This window comes from Phascolarctos cinereus, unplaced genomic scaffold (genome assembly GCF_003287225.1).
Source record: "Phascolarctos cinereus isolate Bilbo 61053 unplaced genomic scaffold, phaCin_HiC Scaffold_3;HRSCAF=262, whole genome shotgun sequence".
In the NCBI taxonomy this organism is placed as follows: Eukaryota; Metazoa; Chordata; class Mammalia; order Diprotodontia; family Phascolarctidae; genus Phascolarctos; species Phascolarctos cinereus.
Window position 1 is genome coordinate 118,218,908 of NW_027555736.1, and position 22,709 is coordinate 118,241,616.

The window sequence follows — 22,709 nt, forward strand, 5'->3', positions numbered from 1 at the left end:
GAGAACATCAGTGTTGGGCTCATTTTGCTCTCCCAAAATGGGATCTCATCTCTTATACAAGCATTCAGGCTAACAGTCATCAACTATAAACCAAGTTTTCTTTAAAAAAAAAAAACACAAATACCTAAGTGCCTCAATTATCAGGGAAACTTTCCCTTTCTGAAAGTGTCAAGCAACACTCCCTTCTGCTAGACTGCACCTTATGGACCTATACATTTCTCGTAACTCACAGTTGAAGAGAAGGGAAGGCCACACTGTTCTTCCATGCATGGGGTTCTCTGCTACACAGATCTCGAGTACAAGAAAAGAGAAGGGTCAGAGTTTTGCTCTTCCTTTCATAATCATCACCCTTTCAACGTTTCTGTATGGTACTGGTTCCTCCGTGCTCATGGTTCCTTTCAGGATCTCTCTCCTCCATCTCCTCTTCTATCCTGGTTTATATGGTTCTTCATTTCCAGAGGCAGATCTCCTCTCTTTTTTTTCTAACTTTTTTTTCAGTTAACAAGCATTTTTTTTTGCTCCCCGCTTTCCCAAAACAAACCCCTTTTAACAAATAAGCACCATCAGTTCTTTTCATAGCAGCCAAAATTTGAAAACTGAAGGGGTATTGTCCTATTGGAAAATGGCTAAACAAAATGTGGTGCATTAATGTAATGGAATATTATTGTGCTATGAGAAATGATGAAATAGACAGCTTTATAGCAAACAGGGAAGATCTGCATAAACAGATGCATAGCAAATGAACAAAAGTTGAACAATTCATACAATGACAATATTTTAGAGAACAATTTTGAAAAACTTTAGAATTCTGCCCAATGTAATAATAAAGCATGAGTCTAGAGGACCGAAGATGAAACATACTATTCACCTTCTGCTCTAGAAAAGAAAAAATTAAAATGAAGAGGGCGGCATACAGTTGCAGGTGTGACCAATGTGGGAATTTGATTTTCTGAGCTACTAATGCTTATAAGGGTTCTATTTTTCACTCTTTATTGTGGGGTTTTTAGCTTAATGGAGTAGGGTGGTGGGAAGAACAGATTATAAATGTATGTAAAAATATGGTTTTTAAAAGTTCATAAACAGGGCAGCTAGGTGGTGCAGTGGGTAGAGCAACCACCCTGAAGTCAGGAGGACCTGAGTTCCAATCCAACCTCAGACCTAACACTTAACACTTACTGGCTGTGTGAGTTACTGGGCAAGTTACTCAACTACAATTGCCTCAAAAAAAAAAAGTTCATAAACAAAACAAATTCCTCATTGTTCATGTCTAAAACTATATGTCTCTTTCCTTATCAGGAATCTATCATCTCTCTGTCAGATGAGTAGCAGGCTTCATTATCAGTCCACTGGAATTGTGGTTGGTTATTGCATTAAGAGCTGTCTTTCAAATTTGTGTTTACAGTGTTCTTGTTATCACATCATTTATTCTCCAGGTAACGGATCTCTTTTTGCACAAGCCCCATTGGAGTTTCCCATTCTCTCCTTGAACAAGCTTAGCAAATGAGGGAAAATAAAATTCATTTAGTATCTTTAAGATCATTGATTTATAGCTAAAAGGGATCTTAGAGACTATCTAGTGCAATTTCATTTTTCAAATGAGAAAATTAAGTCCCACAAAAGTAACTTCCCAAAGTAACAGTGGTAGTAAAAAGCAAGCGGAGATTTGAACCCATGTCTTATTGTTGCAGGCTGAGAGGTTGAGAGGTTGTGACCCCTCAAAGACCAGAGTACAGGACGGGTCATCTGGAATGAATTCACAGACTCAAGCATTCTTTAATTCAAGGTGGCAAAGATTTATTGTTATGCTTTTCAGCGGGCAAGGATTCTTAAAGGATCCTGCAACCTTAGAGAGGTACAGGTAAAGTTTATATAGGATAAAATGCAATAAAACATATGTCAAATATGCTAACTAGGGGATTCAGGGTGGGATTAGAGAGTGGTTAAGGAGTGGTCAGTTCTCAATTGAAACTCAAGATAAGAAAAGTCCCATTATTCAAGAGAGTATCTGGTCCCAGACATCCTGGGCCCAGTGATAACAAACAGGAAGAATACTGATCAGCTCTATCTGACACGGGAAGGGGTGTTTTTAGTTCACTCAGAGAGAAAAAGATTAATTTAGGTTTTGGCCCTTATTGGGGCTCAATTGATCTTAAATGATTATCAAGGGACAATGTTTCTGAGGCTAGGGAGAAATTGGGGCCCAAGTACAAGCACCCAAACATAAGCACCCAAGCATAAGCACCCAAGCAACCCAGCATTATTACTCCAAATCCAGAACACTTTATTTCCACTTCCTGATTAATTACTTATTTATCTATATACATATCTTATACCTCCCAACAGATTGTCAGTCTGTTAAAGGAATACTTTTTTTTTTGACAAGGCAGTTGGGGTTAAATGAGTTGCACAGAGTCACACAGCTGGTAAGTATCAAATGATCAAGCTTCTGAGGCCACACTTGAACTCAGCTCCTCCTGACTCCAGAGCCAGTGCTCTATCCCGCCGTACCACCTAACTGCCCCAATACTTTCTTATTTTTCTTTGTATCCTAACAACTTGCTTTCCACACAGCAAGCACCTAATGTTTGTTTAATTTGATTAAACTAAACAATGATACTGACTGTAAATGGAGTTCAGAGAAGGAAAAGAGAGCTGGCAGAATCTTTTAAAGATTGTAGACCATCAGCATAAACAAGATATGATCTGAATTTCTGTATTTCTCTTTTTTTCTTTCTACAAAGAATATTCTGTAAATAGATGTCAACATTTTTATGGGAAGAAAGTAGGAAGTGGGAAGAAATTCCTAAAGTTTTGGCCAAGTCCCTCATAAATAAGTATCATAAAACTTTATGCACCTAGTGGTGCAATAAAGCACTAGACCTTGAGTCAGGATTATGTAAATTTAAATCCATTCCCCAAAACCTACTACCTGTGTGACTCTGGGCTAGTACCAACGGTCTGCCTCAATTTCTTCAATGATAAGATAAGGATTATAATAGCCCTGGCCTCCAGGCATTGTTTAAATATTATTACTTAGTATTATTAATAATATTAATATTATTATATTATATATGTTATACATAATGTTATAATAAATTAATATTATCAAAAGATAATATCTGTAAAGGGCTTTGCAAATCTTAAAAGCTCTAGATAAATGTTATTATCTTTGCAGTTCAAGAATTCTCTAGACCGTAGATCCTATAAACATATTTTCATGGAAGGAAAACTAAGCACTGGAATGCTCACTTAACTTGCACAACTGTCATAATGGTGAGGTTTTGCACAACTTTCGAATTGCAGTCAACTCACTAACACAAGGTAGGAAGAGCACTGCACCTGTAGTCTGGAGGTTCCTAGCTTTAAATACTAAAATGCTATAATATCCTGGCTATGTCACTTAAACTTTCTGAGCCTCAGTTTCCTCATTTGTAAAATGGTGATAAGAATGCCTATACTGCCTTCCTCGCACGGCTTGTGGGCATAAAATGAGACCAAGATCATGTAAAGTTCTTTCCAAAATACTAATAATTTCGGAGGCCAGAGGCCAGAATCCAGGGGAGTCAAATACAAAGGAATAAAATGGTAGTTTTAGGATGACACCTTTTTCCTTAATCCACAGGTCACGGTCTTTTTGGTGTTTTTTCAGGTGTTTCAGGAGAACCTGGAACCTCCAAAATAAACAAGGCCCAGCTACATCCGCAAGAACCGCCCAACGAGATAAGTAAGAGGAAGGGACTTTTACTACAATACTCGCTATGCCCTTATACGTGACAATACGCAATTTCCGGTCGCGAGGTCTCGGTCTCTCGGTCTCTCTCTCTCTCTCTCTCTCTCTCTCTCTCTCTCTCTCTCTCTCTCTCTCTCTCTCTCTCTCTCTCTCTCTCTCTCTCTCTCTCTCTCTCTCTCTCTCTCCTCTCTCTCTCACCCTTAGTCAATTCTGAGTCACGTGACTCATAGACCGCCTCCTCTTCGCTCTTCTCAGTGGCCGCCCAATTGCTTCCGCCTCGGAGAAGGCGTGGCCAAACCCCAGGAAGTAACACTATTGGTTGGTTCCCACGAGAGAGTATGCCAATTGGGAGAAGACCTCCCGACGCGCGAACCTGCGCGCGTTTTGTCCGGGGAGCCATGCTGCGTGTTATTTTCACCCTGAACGACACTGGCCGGGAGGACTCCTGCAAGGTGAGTGTGTGGGTGCGATGTAAGCTACCGTGGAGTCAGCTTAACACCCCTCCGGCGGAGGCTCCCCGGACCTCGTTCCGGAACCTCTGCCCGGGCCATCTCCCGGCGGGTCGGGGCTGTTGCCCTGGGCTTACCTTGTCGGGAGCGGGAACGGGGGCGCAGCTGGAGAGGCGCCCCCTTCCTCCCCAGTCATCGAGGTCGCGGTGGGAGACTTCGACGCCAGCCTCGCTTTTCAGGAGGGGAAAGTGAGGTCCAAGGGCCCACCGGCTGTGGCCCCGCCCTTTGAACCTACGACTCTTGACCCCTACTCTGGCAGGTGTGACTCCGCCTATTTATTCCTCCTAAGAGTCCTTTCCCTTTGCAGCCTAAGGGAGAGAAGGGGAAAAAAGAACGTCCCTTTGTCTCAGTTTCTTCATTGGTAAAAGCCTAGTGCTTCTAAGGCTCCTTCCAGGTTTGTTGATGCTGTGGAGCTGCATTTTGTTCAGCTGGAAGAACCACCAACAGGGTTAAGCAATGTCACTGACAAATTTGATGGATAGGCAGGAGGAAAATAAGAAAAAGTAGTTGTATTGGAGCAGTGGCTTTAGTTTCTCTTATTTTGAATTGTGCAAATCTGACGTTTAAAGTATTCAGATTAAACTTGGAGTTGGCAGTGTTCTTACCGTTGCCAATGGTTGCATGTAGGAATAGGGATTGGACTCCTGATTTCTTTGGTAATGGAGAACATCTTCCACCAATGCAGATTACCACCTTCACTGCATCTTAGTTGCCTATTGTAGCGAGAGCTGAAATAACTTGCCTAGGATCACGCAGCCAACAGGGTATCAGAGATGGGCCTTGGAGCCAAGTCTTCCTGGCTCTGAGGCTGGCTGTCATCACAAATATAGCCTGATATGTTTATAGAACAATGGACTGTGGATTAGGAATCCATTCCCATCATAAGGGAGATGTTGAGTCATTTTTCAGTTGTGTCCCAATTCCTCGAGACCCCTTTTAGGGGGTTTTCTTGGCAAAGATGCTGGAGTGGTTTGTCATTTCCTTCTTCTGCTGATTTTACAGATGAGGAAACTGAGGCAAAGAAGGTTAAGTGACTTTCCCAGGTCGCACAGCTAGCAAGTGTCTGAAGCCCCATTTGAACTTAGTTCTTCCTGATTCCAGGTCTGCCTCTCTATTCACTGTGCCACCTAGCTGCTCAAATAGATGAGACATAGACCATTCAACATCACCATTAGGACCTTTCCCCATGAAGTTTTTCCAGTCTTGATAGATCCCATCAGAAATTAGTAGGACTTGTGCTCAGCTGGCACAGGCTTCAGGAACCTTGTGTGTACAGACAGGGACATTTGTACACACAAAAAGGAATCAAGAGTAGTACTCTAGTGGAGAAGAATTCGACTACTTTCCCCAAAAATACACACCTGTCCTGATCAAAAGGGCCTCTCTTCCATGGAAATCACTTGACTTAAATATTTGAAGATCATCTAGTCTGAATCTTTCATTTTATGAATGAAAAATGCCCAAGGTCATACAGACAGCTTTAGTGGAAGTGCTAGGGAACTTGGACCCAAGGCTTTGCTCTGTGAATACACCAAGCTAAGATGATATTGAAGATCTATATGTCTCATCCGAGGACCTTTCTAACAACTCAGAGAGGCTTATCATCACTTGGTTGGCTACAAGGTTATTAATTTTTACTAAACAGCAATTTATGAAGACCATTTAGGAAGGTATAAAAGGATCTGTGTGAATGGTGGAAGGAAGAGAAGAAATCACAGATCCTTAAAGTAATAGAATTTCACTAGTAGTTGTCACTGGTCATAGACATTGTCTGTCCCTGAGAAGGACAGGCAGTGTTCCTTAAAACAGGAAAAGACAGCCTTAGAGTTGAACACACGTTAATGTGAGCAATATTGCTGTAGTTATTTTTGCTATATTTTTTAAAATTCTACATCTAATCTGAGCAAATGAATATTATTAATGATTTCTTAACTGCCAGATCTAATGGCCTTTTCTCAGTCTTCATCCTTTTGGGGTCTCTGCAGCCTTTGACACTATTAGTCACCTTCTTTTCCTTAATATCTTCTCTAGGTTTTTATGACATTGATCTGTCCTGGTTCTCCATGGCGCCCCTGCCAACCAAGAGGGACCCGCAAGTCTCTCCTGGGCTCTCTAGCCCAAATACACTGTTTCACTTGGTGATCTCATCAGCTCCTGTGGTTTCAAGTATCCTCTCTATGCATTTGACTCTCGAATCTTACTTGCCTAGCCCTAACTTCTCTCCCAGCCTCTAGTCTCCTATCTCCAGGTACCTATTGAACATCTCAAACTGGATATCCTGTAGACATCTTAAAATCAACATGTCAGCCAGTTATTTTACTAGACGGTGTTCTAAGTTCTGGGGATACAAAGAAAGACAGAAGAGAGACCCTGCCTTTGAGGAGCTCGTAATCTAATGAGAGAGACAACATGTAAACAGCTATGTACAAATAAATTTTACACAGGATAAATAGGAAGTAATCAACAGAATTAAGAGGAATTGGGAAGGCTTCCTGTAGAAGGTGGAATTTTAGCTGCAACTTGAAGGAAGCCGGGGTAGAGATGACGTGGGAGAGCATTCTAGGCATGAGGGACAGCCAGGAAAAGTACCCATAGGCTGGAGATGGAGTGTCTTGTTTGAGGAACTGTAAGGAGGCCATTGTCACTGGATCCAGGAATACATGAGGAGGGGAAGGGTTATGTTGTGAAGGGCTTTGAATGTCAGAGGATTTTGTATCTGATCCTGGAGATAATAGGACGCCCCTGGAGTTATTGAGTAAGCAGGTGCTGTGGTGTGTGTGACCTGCTTTTTAGGAAAATCACTTTGGTGGCTGAATGGAAGATGGACTGGAATGGGGAGAGACTTGTTTTAGGCAGATCAGCAGGCTATTTCTATCATACCTAAGTCCATCAACTATCAGGAAAACTTTCCCTTTCCTGAAAGTGTCAAGCAACACTCCCTTCTGTTAGGCTCCACCTCATGGACCTGTACATTTCTCATAACCCACAGTTGAAGAGAAGCATGCATGCATGGGGTTCTCTGCTACACAGATCTCGAGTACAAGAAAAGAGAAGGGCCAGAGTTTTGCTCTTCCTTTCAGGATCTAAAGCAGAACAGGCTCTCTGCCTGTCATAACTTTCTTTATGATCCCTGAAGACATTAGGTTTCCAAGAAGACACTTATTTTTTCTACCTAATTAAAATGTAAACAATTCATCATCATGCAATCTTTTCTATCAGTCCTATATAGTTTGCCTTTTCCTGTTTCTCTTGATTCCCAGGTTTACATTCAAATTCAAAGATTCTGCTCAATTTTGGCAGGGAAATTTCATTAGGAATGCTTAAAAGCCCCCTACCAAAAGCCTTTTTTTTTTTTACCATTTAGAAGTATGCTCAGTTTTGTCTGGTAGATTTTTTTGTTTGTAAGCCTTTATCTTTTGCCTTTACAGAGACATGTACCAACTTTGTGATCTTGATTATGACTTGGAAATTGAACTTTTTCTTTTTGGTTGCTTGCAGTATTTTTTCTATGATTTGGAAGCTCAGAATTTTGGTCACGATATTCCTGGGAGTTTTCATTTTAGAGTTTCATTCTGGAAGTAACTAATGTATTTTTTCGATTTCTACTTTGCCATCTGGTTCTCATAAACCTGGGCAATTTTGTTTATGATTTCTTGACATATAATTTTTATGCCTTTTTTCCTTTTGTCATGATTTTCAGTTAGTCAAATGATTCTGAGATTATCTCTCCTTGACTTGTTTTCCAGATCAGTTGTTTTTGATAGAAAATGCCTTTCATTTTCTTCATTTTTTCAATCTTTTGGTTTTGCTTTAATATTTTTTGTTGTCTTTTAGAGTCATTGCTTTCTGTTTGAAAGAACAGTTTCTGAGTTTAAGAGAGTTCATCTCTTTACCATTCTTTCCTCCCTAGCTGCCATTTCCTTCACATTGCATTTTGTATGCTTTGTTTCATTTCTTCCAAGAGATCTTGTAGTTCTTGCGGCCAGGACATTCTTTTCTCTGAGACCTTGTTTGTAATTGTGGAATTACACTTTTTTCTGGGTTTACCTCTTGGGATTCTTTCAGTCCAAAGTATTTCTTCATTTCATTCAATATTTTCTTTCGTTTACTCATATCTTAGTTCTCTGTTTCTAGATCTAGTAGTAGGTAGTATAAGCAGTGTGGGCAGATGCCTAATGTGATACTTGGAACATAATAGACACTTAATAAATGTTTTTTGATTGACTACCCTGCTTGATCCTGGATGGAGCTAAAGTAGGCCCTTCCTTCTTAGAACTATATTTCTAATGGCCTTTTCTAATTCTAATCTAATGGCCCATAGAAATTATGACGTGACTCAAATTTTGCTTAGCTCTTTCTATCTCCTCTTTCTTGCACAATTCCAAACCCAGATTTGTCTCTGACCCTTGATATCAACTTGGCAAGGCCTCATCTTGAAGTTGTTGATTGTGATAGTAGCAAGAGTCCTGGAAGATCTGAGGGACTGTGCTTCCCAAATGCTACCCTGGCTTTCTCTCCTGCTGTGACTTAGAGATGGATGGGCTGCCTGACACTTCACAGGTGACCTGTTTTTATTCCCTTCAGTGCCTTATGTGGGGCCCATTGGGCACTGGTCTTTTCCTATGTCTTAAGTGGGGGCCACCTAGATACCATTATCCTGCAGTACTTCAGGCATGGCTGTACTAGCTCTGGCCTTGTCTTGTGATCCAGGAAGGTCCATGCTTTGGCTTCTGCCTGCCTGGTCTCTTCTTTGCTCAGATCTTCCACAGGATTCTGGATTCATTTTTGCAGTCCTGGACTGGATGGAAGAGCTTAGAGTTTCTCTTCACTCTTCTATATCATTGTTCCTCCTGCTTTATTTTTAAGCGTTTCTGTACCACTTATGGGGAGATGTGGGTTCACTTAAGTCCTGCCTAATTATCTACCATCTTCACTGCCTTCAGAAAGGATTGTATACAAGCAACTCATAGAATTTATAAAGATTCTAGTTTGAAGTAACAGTTAATCACGTCAGCATTTGGCTTTAGTTGTTTCATTATTAAGATTATCAGAGGCCCATTTAACTCCTAATGGAGCAATCAAAATATGTAGAATTTAGGAAGCGTTCAGAAGAGAACAATGGAAGTTATTAAGATTTGGAAAATGTAGTAATTGCTATCATAGGTCACCTTGCTCCATTTCTTTCCCTTATGACTGAAGGCCTTATGACTGTGTGCTTCTGTCCCAGTTTCAGTAGCAATATCCACAAGCATTTATTAAATTCCATCTTTGTGCCAGGTACTATGTTAGACACTAGAGATATAAATACAAAGTTATGAAACAATACTCCCCAGGAGCTACAAAAGTCCGATTTGATATATTTAGATTAAATCTCTGAATTAGGTTTTTCCCCAGCATGATTTATCATATGAAAGACTTTTACAAAGGAGAGGATCTGGGGAATCACACAGATGAGTAAAAGTATAGTGTTATAGTGGGTGCAAAATCACGAAGTGATTTGAGGAACTGGAATGTCATTGACACGAGAAATTTAACTAATGTTGGGTCTTTGCTACAATATTTCTCCATGCCTCATTAGTACCTCCTCCAAAGGATAATCAGAGCAAAGTACAAGAAGAGGAAATGCAAGTCAGTTGCCAATAAAAGTGCTGTGAGAATACTGGAATGATTAACATTATTAGTAAAAATGAGATTTTTGTTTAATTCAACTGGCATGTGTATTCAAGGCAGTATGCTTAGGAATATGAAGACAAAAACAAGTCTCCGTCAGAGAGCTTCCATTCTGTTAGGTGATTGAAATCCATAAATTAAGGATTAAATCTCTTAAATTTTTCAAAACCGTTTTCTGTTAGCAAGCATGATTTTGGGTTGACACTAAACTCAAGCAGTAAAGCATTTGATATGCAAAAATATTAAATGTGTTCTGTTAAATCTTTTTTTGTGTTGAAACTTCTTGGGTTGTGCTCTATTTCTTAGCCAGTACCAAGTAGTTTTGATGATTGCTGCTTTATAATACAGTTTTAGATCTGGTACTGCTAGGTAGGCCACCTTCCCTTGCATTTCTTTTCATTAATTCCCTTGATATTCTGGACCTTTTGTTCTTCCAGGTGAATTTTGTTATTATTTTTTCTAGTTCAATAAAATATTTTTTGGTAGTTTGGTATGGCATTGAATAAGTAAATTAACATAAATCTTTCTTTAATAAGCCATTGTTACCACTCACTATGATTTCTTCTTTGTTCCTTGATTTTACTTCTGCTCAGGAAATATATACTCTCTTCCAATTTTTAATTAGGTTTTCCAATTCCTCTTTGGGTTCCACTCCCCTCTCCTGTCTGCTGTATCCTAACAATGCTTCTGGGATCTCTGATTTTGCCAGTGGAGGTACCCCTGCAACATAGATCTTAACTATCCTTTGCCCCGGTACGTTGTCTTCAAGAGTGGCCAGAAAAGCCTCTCCAAATTTAACCAAACTGGGGTCGATTTGAAAAATATCTACTTTATTACCAGGCCCATAACTTGAAGTCTTTCTAGCCTGAATAGGAGCATGTAGAGCAGGGAACAGCAAACAGTGTGCCAAATGCCATCCATGGCCTGTTTTGGTACAGCCAGTGAACATTTTTAAAACGTAAAAACCATTCTTACAGGGTGGCCAGCTAAGCTTACAGTTTGCCAGCCCCTGTTCTAGAGCAAAAAATGCCACTCTCTTGAACTAAACTAGAACCCAGGGTTTGCTATATGCCATAAATGAGTCATCGGAATAGGTCGTTAGTGAATGAATGATATTATGACATCTTAAAATTTACAATGTATTTTATGTACAGATGTCACCATTTCTTAATTCTGTGACACTAAAAAAAAACCAAGCATATTATCACCTTGGACACATTCGAAACATTTGGTTTTGGGGATCAGTAGTTCTTGTGTGTGTTCCCTCCCTCCTTATAAATATTGTGATAAATATTAAGTACCTGATAGCATTTTTTTCTCTCCACCTAGAATTATGGCTGTTATTCCTCAGAATAATCTGCAACAGCAGCTAGAACGTCACTCAGCCAAAGAAATTCAAAATAAATTAAATGTTCTGAAACCCAAATCTGCGTAAGTATTTTGGTCTGTTATGCCATTACAGTGAGAGGCAATGTGGTAAAGTGGACAGAGCTAAAACTAGTCTTGAAGCCAGAAAGATCAGAGTTCTAGTCCTTCTCTCTGACACACACTGTACTGGGCAAGTCACTTAAATTGCCAATGCCCCCTTAAGACCATAAGCTGCAGAGAAGGTACTAACCTACTTTGGTAGGGTAACTGCTCATCTGGGAGTTGCCTTTAACAATGAGATCACAAGGCTAGTCCCTATATAAGATACAAAATGTTACAAAAGCATGAAAACATAGAATTTTAGAAGTCATTTAGTATAACCTCACATTTTATACATAAAGAAATGAAGGTCCAGAGAGGTCAAATGATTTGCCCAATATCATGTTACCTGCTTAGTATAGAACTAGAAGTTTAGGATTCCATTATCTTTATTCTGCATCTCAATCTTCTTTGGTCTCCAGTCAGACATTTTGTCCTTATCTATTTCACCCTTGTGAAGAGGGCACAATTTTAACCCTGACAATGTTTTAGCTGATCAGCACAAATCTATTTGCAGCAAGTTAAAAAATACTGAGACTTGTAAGGACTAGCTTGGGGTAATTCTCTTAAGGGGCTTCATTTCTCTTTGACCATTATCCTCCTAGGCTGTGCAGCATGTTTTGAAAGCCTTTCCCCAGCACTTAACAAACAGTGACCCTGCCCTAATCCCCCATTTATTCCTGATCCCCATTCATCTGGAGGAGAGTCAAGTTAATATTAATAACTTAAGTGCAGAGACTTTGTCTAGAACCCATCCAACTTTTGAATTATTAGCAGGTCATACTTATAATTGGCTGTCTGGTACTTGCAGATGTTTTGCCCCTCTATTTCTATGCATCAGTTCAGATCCAAAACATTGAATTTTTTAACAGATTAAAGGTTTTTGTTTCATATTGTGACATTCCGTATTAGAGCGGTTGATAAGACAAATTACTTATTGAGCCATTAGTTATTCATAAGTACCTTCAGTTATTCTTCAGTGGTATAATAAAAAGAGTCCTGAATTTGGGGTCAGGAGGCCTGTAGTTTAAATCTTGGCTGGCTCTGCTACCTAGTGCATTACCCCATCACCTTGAACACATCATTTGACCTGGCCTGAGTGTTCTCCTCTTAAAAAAGTAAAAAGATTAGACTAGATGATATTGGAGATCTCTTTTAGATCCAAGACACAGATTTTTAACTATGCAGTTTTTTCATTTTCTGTCTTTGGTAGTTAAGCATGACTTCATGGTAATATGTCTATTACCTAGGGCTCTTGCATAAAACTTAAGTCCATATTATTTAAGTGGAGTTTATTTTTAATTACTAAAACTTTGTAAATACAGCAAAGTAAAAGTACTAGTGAACTATTAGAATAGCACTATTAACTGAAATCCAAGGATGATCCAACAGTCTCATTTTAGGCAGTAATTTCTGACTCCTCTACAAAACCTATACCAAGCCTGTTTACAACTTTCAAAACATGGCTTATTTAAGTTTCTTTTATTTTGTCCTGCCTACCCTCTGAAGGAGGTGTTAATTAATGAGTACAAAATAACCAAAAGACAGGCAGTTTGAGGGAGAAAAGTAGAGAGTCAAAAGGCTTGTATGATAAATGATCAGCTTCTAAGCAGTCACAGAGGCAGTATTACATAGTGGATAGAAAACCTGCTAGTTCTGTGACCTTGAGCAGGTTACTGTGTCTCAGTGTCCTGGGCAGCTAGCTCTTCTAAGACCGTAAGTTAGAGATCCATTGTTTGGTCTGTTGTATTCCTTATCTGGGCAGGAAAGTTCCTACACACAGATGGAATCACAGGTTCAGAAAAAACTTTTCTTTTTAAGTCAGAATTTGGATATCTGATGTTTTTTCTAAGTCATTAAGCAGATTTTAGGGAAAACACAAATCAGGGAAGATGAAAGCAAATTGGTAAAAACCATAATACACCAAAGAGTTAACTCTTCACAAGTAAATTAGCTTAACTAAGAAAGTCTTATTTTTCTTTTAAAAATAAAATGTATTGTTTTTTATGGGGATGTTAAAATAATATATCAGTCTTTAATATACCTTTTCAGAGGTTTCACTTTTAAAAAGAGAATACCTTCTAGCAACAGTGCAACTCAGGCTCTTGTGTTAAGAGATAAGGATGTTAATGTTACTGAGACCTTTCCTCTCAGTAAGCCTTTCCCCAGTACCAAGAACCAGCAGACAAGTATCAGTGCCTTCTCAGAGAGAACTTCAAAAGGACAACAAATCCAGAAGTTTTATTCAAATCAGATATTGTCAGATTCTTCAAAGAACACCCGTGAACCTTCATGTAATTTACAACCTCCTGCAAAAGAAAACTCTGTCAACAAGGAATTGTGTAAAGATTCTAAGAAATTAGAATTGAATTCTTCATTTGACTCTACCATCCTCATCAGTGACTGGGACGACATAGATGACTTTGATACTTCTGGCAATTCGAAAACTTATAATACACCCTCCAGAACTTGTTTTACGAAACTAAGTAATACTCAGAGATCAAAAGGGGATAAAAATAACTCTTCTAAAACACGGACATGTAAAGCAAATGGGAAGACGGTTGATCCAGAGCTTTCAAATTTTCCATCTGGTAAAAGCAGACAAGCAGAATTGATTAAAAAAAAGTTGCCTGAATCAGAAGAGCTAAGTAGTCCTGTGATTTGCCTTGATGATGATTCCATTTCCAAAGAGTTTAGAAATGAAGATATTCAAGAATGCCATGCTTTGAAAACTCAGTTGGGCAATGAAAGAGGTAATGACTTTTATAGAACTCTTTCTTTCAATATATTAACTAAATTTTAGAATTATAGAATGTTAGAACTGGAGGGAACCTTAGAGAGCTAGGTCAACTCCCTACTTGCAGTTGAGGAAATTAATTCCCAGAACCCTAACTATGTCTTAGCTATTGATTGTTTTCATTAACCTTGGAATAGCTAATGTATTGCTGCATAATCAGCAAACATATTAAAGCACAAAGAACATATTAGGCACTTGCAAGTGAGTTTGAGGAGAGAGTACAAAGTATAAGTAAGACATGGTCCCTGCCTTTGAGGAATCGTCCTTAAGTAGAGGACATAGATTGCTATAAAATACAATTCGACAAGTTATAAAACAAAATTTTATGTGAGGCCTGAGGGAAAAGGTAATTAGGAGGGAGAGGAGCTTATTAGGGAAGGCTTCCTGGAGGAAGATTCATTTGAGTTCGGCCTTTGAAATAGGAAAGAACTCCAGGCCTATAGCATGAACAACATTAGGAGAAATACATTGATCTGAGTTCATAAGTCTTTCAAAGTTGTTTTAATTTATAGTGTTGCTAGCCTTTGTTTAAATTGTCCTGGTTCTGTTCATTTCATGCTGTAGAAGTTCGTACTACCCAGGATTCTCTGAAATTATCTCTCTGTCATTTCTTATGGTGCAGTTATATTAGTATAATGTAATTTGTTTGGCCAATCCCCAGTTGTCTAATAGATAATATAAGGCACCTTCTTAGATTCTAGTTCTTTTCTCTTTCTTTTCTCCTTTACTCTTCCTTTCAGGATCAGGAAATTTATTTTGATTGTAACTGTTGCCTTCCTTGTAACCTGCACTCTCACCACCCACCATTCCACTTATTTCTCTGTGAAGTTTGGTATAGTTCTATATTTCTACAACAAACTGCGTTTATGTGTGAGTGTGTATTGTCAACCCTCTTTATAAGAGAGATTCATTTAATGCCTTAATGCCAGCTCCCCACACCCCTTTACCTATGTTTCTATATTTTTCTTCTCATGTACCCACTTATGAGAAATGGCAAATTCCATTGGTTTTGTGCAAAAACTTTTTAGTTTTTTGTGATAAAAATTGTCCATTTTACCTCCTGTGAACCTCTCTATCTCTCATTTCATGGTAAACTCTTCCCACATCCATAGATAGATGTTAAGGGTGGTTTCTTCCATGTTCTACCAATATTTTTTTTTAAATGCAATTTAGGATGCCATAAAAGGAAAGTAATGCTGTAACAACTGAAAACAGTGATGCATAAGAAAAAACAAAACAAAAGATTCTCCACAAGGACTACATTTTAATTTGCTTATGTCGCACTTAACCCATTTGGAGCTTATCTTTGTATGTGGTTTGAGGTATTGGTTTGTACTTAATTTCTGCCAGACTATTTTCCAGTTTTCCCATCAGTTTTTGTCAGATAATGAGTTCTTGCCCCAATAGCTGAGCACTTTGGCTTAACCAAACAGTAGGTTATTGCGTTCATTTGCTTCTGTATGTTGTGTATCTAATCTATTCCACTAATCAACCTCTCCGTTTATTCCCCAGTACCAAATTGTTTTGACCATTACAGCTTTATGGTATAGTATGAGAAAGGATACTGCTAGGCCCCCTTCTTTTCTTTTTTTTCCTTTGATTCCCTTGATATTCTTGACCTTTTTGTTCCTCCAGATGATTTTGTTGTTACTTTTTCTAGCTCTGTAACATAGTCCTTTGGTAGGTTGTTATGGTACTGAATAAATACATTTAGTTAATATTGCTATTTTTATTAAATTTGCTTGACCTACAGATTATTCTTATCATAAGCCTCTATTTTACCATTTTACATATTACACTCCAAGGACTTCCTTCATTTTTTTGTAGTAGCTGCCTGGTCTTGTATGACTATGGTCACTTGGTACTTGAATTACTTATTTTTGAATACTTGCAGTTTTTTTAATTTGATGTGGAAGCTCTGGGTTATGGCAGTGACATACCTAGGATTTCCTTTCTGGAGATAATTGGTGTAGTTATTCTATCTTTGCCTCAATGATTCTTACAGATCTGGGGAGTTTTCATTTATGACGTCTTGAAATATGGTATCTAGACTTTTAAAAAAAATTAATGGTTTTTCATAGAATTGAATAATATTTAAATTTCCTCTTTCTGACCTGATTTTGAATTCACTTTTTTAATATCAGATATCTTACCTTTTTTTCTATTTTTTCAATCTTTTGATTTTGTTCTTATATTTCTCATTCTCTCCCAAAGTCATTGATTTCTGTTATGTTCTAGTTTTCAGTTAGCCCATTTCCTGGATAAGGTTAACCACTTTCCTCTTCTAGCCTATTAATTCTTCTTCCAGTTCTTTTCTCAAGAACTTCTTTTAATTATTTTATCTTTTGCCTCATTTTTGTTAGGTGTTCATGTAGTCCTTGTGAATGTTTTGTTTTATTTTTTCTTATGCATCACCGTTTTCAGATGTTACAGCGTTACTTTCCTTTTATGGTATCCCTAATTTGCAATTTTTTTTATATTGGTAGGTATCTTCTTTGGTTTACTCATGTTTCCAAATTTAGTACCTGAATTGGGACTTTGTGTGCCTACCTCCTGCAACACTTTTAACTGTTTCCCAGTTAATAGCTATGTACTTTGTTTCCAGCTTTTTTGCTGGCACAAAAAAAAAAGCGTCATGAATATTTTTGATATGTGTGAGACCTTTTCTGTCTGTCTTATACCTTAGCAGTGTGCTCTCTAGGCCAAAGGGTATGAACGTTTTACTTACTTTTTTAGCGTAATTCCAAATTCTTTTTCAGAACGATTGAATCAGTTCAGAGCTCTACCAACAGTGTATATTTCGTGTGTTTGTCTTTGTCTTTTCATAGCTCTTCCAACATCAAGTATTTCTATTTCCTTTAAGTAGGAAGTAAAACCTCAGCTGTTTTCTGATTTGCAAACTGATCTGCAGTTTTCTTGTTATTAGTGATAACACTTTTTCTTATGGTTGTTCGTAGTTGCAATTTTTTGGAAAGCTGTTCATATCCTTTTGACTGCTTATCCCTTGAGGAATGGTTCTTGGTTCTATAATTCTGTGTATTTTGTAGCTGTCACATTTGATACAAACATTTTTTCCTAATTGATGCTTTCTTTTCTTATCCTAATTGCATTGATTTTATTTGTGCCAAAGCTTTTCAGATTCACATATGGTCGTCAAATTTTTAGTATCTTTTACCTGCTGAATCCAATAGTTTTCTCAAGCCTACCTCTCCTTGACTTCTCTTTCGACACTTGTACCAGCTTCTGGATCTTCTCTCTTCCCTTGGCATCTGTGACGCTGCTGTGTCCCAGTCTCTCTCCTAACTATTTGAGTGTTCCTTCTCGGTGTGCTTTGCTAGATCATCATCCATACCCCAACCCACCCTCCCAGCTATGTGTCCCCTAACACTCTTCTCTTTTTATATTCTTTATCTTAGTAAGATCATCTCTCCCATTCTCTCAAACACTTTCATTAGTAACCTCAGAATTATCCTATACGTTTTCTCTCCTTTATCCTATACGATCAGTTGCCAGATCTTACTGATTCAGGGCAGCTAGGTGGCATAGTGGATAGAGCACCGGCCCTGAAGTCAGGAGGCCCTGAGTTCAAATCCAGCCTAAGATCAGACACTTGACATTTAATAACTGTGTGACCCTGGGCAAGTCACTTAACCCGAATTGCCTAAAAAAAAAATCTTACTGATTCTATCTCTGTGATATTTCTCATACTTATTCCTGACTTTTCGTTTACATTGGCACTAATTAGGCCCGGTCTCACCTGGACTAATAGCTGCCTAATTGGTCTCCCTGATTCCTGGCTCTCCTCATTCAGAGTTTTCAAATTAATCTTCCTACGACAAAAATTTTATCATGTCATTTCCCTATTCAGAAATTTTTAGTAGCCCCTTATAGGATAAAATACCAACTCATTAGCCTGGCATTCAGCCTGATTCCAGCCTACCTTTTCAATTTTATTTCATAAAACTTCCTTTCATGCATTCTACATTCCAGGCAAAGTAGACTATTTATTAACTATTTCCCAAACTCAGCATCCTCTGCTTCCATGCATTCACCCAAGCTGCCCCTATACCTAGAATGCACTCCATCGTTACGGCCTTTCAAAACTCCTACATGAGTCAGCTCGCGTATCACTTCTATGAAACCTTCCCAGATCCTTATGATTATTGGTATTCTCTCCTTCACATTACCTTATATTTACTTACCGGTAGGAAACCTTTAGCCCTCTACTTAAAATCAGTAGGCAATAGCTCTATTTATGCCTGCAGTTGTGAAAACAAGACTTCAATTTGAAAGTCTCAATGTTGGTATCTTAAAAGGCCACAGGATGGGGCTGTTATTCCATGAAAGTCTCTAACTATTGTAACTGGTGAGTGGGTGTGGGTGTGGGTGTACATGTAACACACTTATGTGTTGTTCTACAAGGTATTCTATGTAGATTTCTCTCTAGCTTTCCTTTATATGCATTTGTCTGTTTTGCACCCTTAAATTTCCCCTTTTTTGCTCCCTTACTGATATAGAAGATATGGCTGTTTTTAAAAAAAAAAGTCATTTTTGTAGTCATATATTATACATCGGTTCTATGTTTTATAAATATGTCAGAATTTATATCTATGCAAAAGTCCCCTTCAGAGCATTCACTTTGGGAGCCTATGTATGTTTTACAATAATGCCACCATTGCTCAAAATGTGTTTAGAATTCCTACTTTAGAATTGTCCTCACAATTTCTTGAATAAGAAAAAGGGATATTCTCTTGAAAGTCTTAAGCAGTGCAAGTCTTAATGCTTTAAAGGTGGATTTGACTTAATGGGGGTGGGGGGAGCAGGGAACAAAAGTTCTTTGGAACCAGTGAAGTGGGTGGCCCCATTTGGTAATGTGTTCTTGGTCAAAGAACAGAGTGTGACTGTAAAGTAAGGAAACGAATGTTTTTTTAGCTTCTTAAGAGTCTCTGAATGTAATTCTATAAATGGTTTTTGTAATGGCAGCGTTGTTGTAATAAGCCTGCCAAAATGATTGCTTTGAAGGACATTGATTTAGTTGTTTGAGTTCGCGTATGTTTATTTTTTAAAAATCAGTCTGATTATTATACTTTTTACACATATTCTATTATTTGTTATTGAGTATAGTTTTAGTTCTCTTTCTTAAGTTAAAAAGCAGGCAGGCAGAATTTTTTTTTAAACTAAATTAAGAAACTACACTATGTGTCAGCCATATTATTCAATATTGTTTTAGACTGTTTAAAATAAGTAGACAGTATAAAATATCTGAGACTACACCTGCCAAAACAGACACAGGAACTATACGAATATAAACATAAAATGCTTTTTATAAGTTAGGTCTAAATAATTGAAGTAATATTTATTGTTCATGGGTAGGTAAAGCCAATATAATAAAAAAAAATCACAATTTTACCTGACCTATTTAAATACCATCCCAATTAAATTACTAAAAATTATCTTACTGAGTTAGAAAAAAATGATATCAAAGTTCTTTTAGAAGAACAAAAGGTCAGGAACTTCAAAGAAACCGGAAGAAAAAAGATGTAAAGTAAGCAGATCCAGTAGTGTTAGACCTTAAACTATGTTATAAGGTGAGAGCATTGTTGAAGTGTAAAATGAATAATTTTGATTATTTTAAATTAAAATTTTCTTGTATAAATAAAACCTATGTGGCCAAGAATAGAAGGTATGCAGGAAATTGGGAAAAAACTTTCATAGACAATCTTTCAGATATGATGGAATCAGGTTGGAATATTGCTGTGGTGTAGGAAATGATGAGCTAGTTGATTTAGAAAAACATGGCAAGACCTGAATTTATAAAAGAAGATGTTATCCACCTTCAGAGAAACAGTTGAGAAGTAGAAATAAGCATAGTATGGTCTTACATATATGTGTATGAGTACATATGTGTATATAGGTATGTGTTTATAGATGTCTATGTATATTGTGTGTGTCTTCTGTCTGTCTGTCTGTGTGTATATATGTATCCAGGCTTAATTGTATTGGGGTTAGGAAGGAGAGCAAAGTAAAAAAGTGCATAGCAGAGAAAAAAAGAAAAGCTGGACAGCTTTGAAAAAAAAATGTGTAGTATTGATTATATAGGTTTTCTTGAAATGGAAATTTATTGCTATATATTGAATCCTCTCTTGTTCTGCTCTGTACATGGCCCTTTTTTCCCCTTTTTTTATTTTGTACTTAAGTTTAAAATAAATTTTAAAACTTTTTTTAAAAAAGATAAAAAAATGTTTTTCAAATTATATGACCTTCTTCTATTCTTCCATCCCAGGAGGGTCAGTGACCCTTAATAGAAAAAGAGTTCCCAGCCCTCTGGTTTAAAAGGTATTGTGAGAACTAAATAGATTTTAGTTAATTTGTAAACATTAAAGCAACTGTACATATAAGCTATTTATGGATTTGAGGTTTTTCTTTTTGAAGATTCTTTTAAGCACTCAAGTTACTATCGTCTTCTATTAATTGTGGAAATGATCTATGTTCATTAGCTATTTTGTTTTAGATGACAATGAAAAGAAGAAATATCCTGATGGAGTTGAGCAACATACAGTTGATGAACCTTTAGGTGCTAACTTCGAGGAATTTAACGAAGACAATTTTGATGTAGATTTTATTCCACCTTCTCCAGAAGAAGGAGTGTTTTCTTCCTCTTCTTCCTCTTTGAGGTGCTTTAGGTAAAGTAGCCAACTGATAAGCAAACATTTCTGTTTATTATTGAGCTGTTTTAAATAATTTCACTTGGCTAAGTCGTGTTACATTTTCCTAATCCTGTACCTTAGTGTGTTTTGTTTTCTTGTTTGCTCATTCTACAAAGAAAAAACTCCAAGTCACTACTCAGCTTTAAAATCTTCATGGCCCTCCCAGTTGTTTGGTGTGATTGGATTTATAATAAAGAATATATTACAAAGAATCATTCCTGGGTTTCTGAGCCTAGATGAAGCATCACTGATACCCCCACCTTTATGTGTAGTAAGGGGAAAAAAGTGCTTTGGACCCAGTGACGTAGGGTTGTCCTCTACTCTTGTTATTTTAAACATGACACATCATTTATGTAAGTGATATTCTAGAGAGTTGATATTCTAGAGAGGAATCTGTGGAGTTCTTCTGATGCCTGGAATTGCTAGTCCTTGTCATCCTCATCCTCTACATTAGAGCATCACCAGCTGAGTGGTCTTTCCTTTTCCCAATCTGACACCCTCCATTGAGTGGTAGTAAATATGTTGTGCTGTTTCTCCAAAATTAGGACATAGCAAAATCCCATTAAGTTCCATAGCAGGAGACAGAAAGTATTGTGTATATCCTACACCACCCCTTTTCTGTTCATGCATGTTTTAGGAGATGGTTGATTAGAATTTGGCGGTTGTAAGCAAAGTCAAGGCATAATTGTTATTTGATAGGACAAGGGAACTATGAAAAATTCCTCATCCCCTTCCCCAAAGCATTTGAAACCTTACATAATTTAAGTTTTACTTATAGAGACTTTTCTTTTTTAGATTAATTTTTATTGAGAATCTTTTGGTTTTGTAATTATCTTCATTCTCATCTAATCTCTTCTCTCCTCCTAGAGTTATCCCTTATAAGAGAGAATAAAAAAGAAAAAGGAAAAAAGGGTTCAACAAAACTAATCATATTAGTCATGAAAGTAACTGCAGTGTTCCACATGCAGTCTCCCCTTCTGCAAAGGAGGTAGAGAGGCTCATTTTTATACTAAAGAGAGCCTCCTACATAAACAGCACAATACAGAATTCATTTATTAAGTGTTTGTCGTATGCAAGGTACTAGGAAACTTGTTTCAAAAGATTATTCACTGAAGGAATTAGTTTTGCTGGATCAACAAAACATTCTTGTTTTGCACCATCCATGGAATATGGAAAACAGCTTTGTTACATAGGGAACTTTTTCTAATAGTATTCCTATAATTAAATTTTATCTGTGCATTGTTGTCAGACCTGTCATGGAGGAATATCAGAGACAAAAATGAAATATCGATAGAAATATATTTTTAGTTAGTCCATGTTATATTTATTTCTGTTTTGTTATTTGCAGTACTCTAAAGGAGCCTTCCATCTGTGATGAGAAAAAAAATTCTACTAAGCTATCAAATTACTTTTCATCAGGATCTGAGAAAACAACTAGCCCACAGCCAATACAGGAGACCAGTACAAAATATGATGGTATGAAAAACATTTTAGATAATAGCAGATGTTTGTTATTCCCATTTGAGGATGATGAAGCAGCTGAGTTTGTACAAAAGTATATTTTCCATCTTGGGTCATGCTTTTTAAGTATGATTAATTTTCCATTTCTTTTATGATTATTTTCCCTAGTTCTTTCACAGGCCATCACCCCTGCTTGACCCTTTAGTTAATCAGTTCAGCTCAGTGTTATCCTCTACTCTTAAGTCCCTTGTACTGTTGTTGTAAAGGCCTTGAAAATCCCCAACCTTGGATTGCTACTACTGTCCTTTGCCTTAACTGTAGTAACTGGAAAAAGTCATGCAACCATACTGACTAGCCCACTATAAATT

At 37.5% G+C, this 22,709-nt stretch overlaps 1 protein-coding gene across 1 annotated transcript in view; it reads left to right on the forward strand.

Moving 5' to 3' along the window:
• The first annotated feature begins 3,921 nt into the window (after window positions 1-3,921).
• Window positions 3,922-22,709, forward strand: part of BLM (BLM RecQ like helicase) — a 62,371-nt gene continuing 43,583 nt past the window's right edge. Inside the window, exons 1-5 of the mRNA XM_020965580.2 lie at window positions 3,922-4,182; window positions 11,239-11,340; window positions 13,429-14,129; window positions 20,685-20,856; window positions 22,229-22,356. Of these exons, the coding sequence (XP_020821239.1) occupies window positions 11,243-11,340; window positions 13,429-14,129; window positions 20,685-20,856; window positions 22,229-22,356 (1,099 nt within the window). The 5' untranslated portion in view covers window positions 3,922-4,182; window positions 11,239-11,242. The remainder of the gene's footprint in view (window positions 4,183-11,238; window positions 11,341-13,428; window positions 14,130-20,684; window positions 20,857-22,228; window positions 22,357-22,709) is intronic.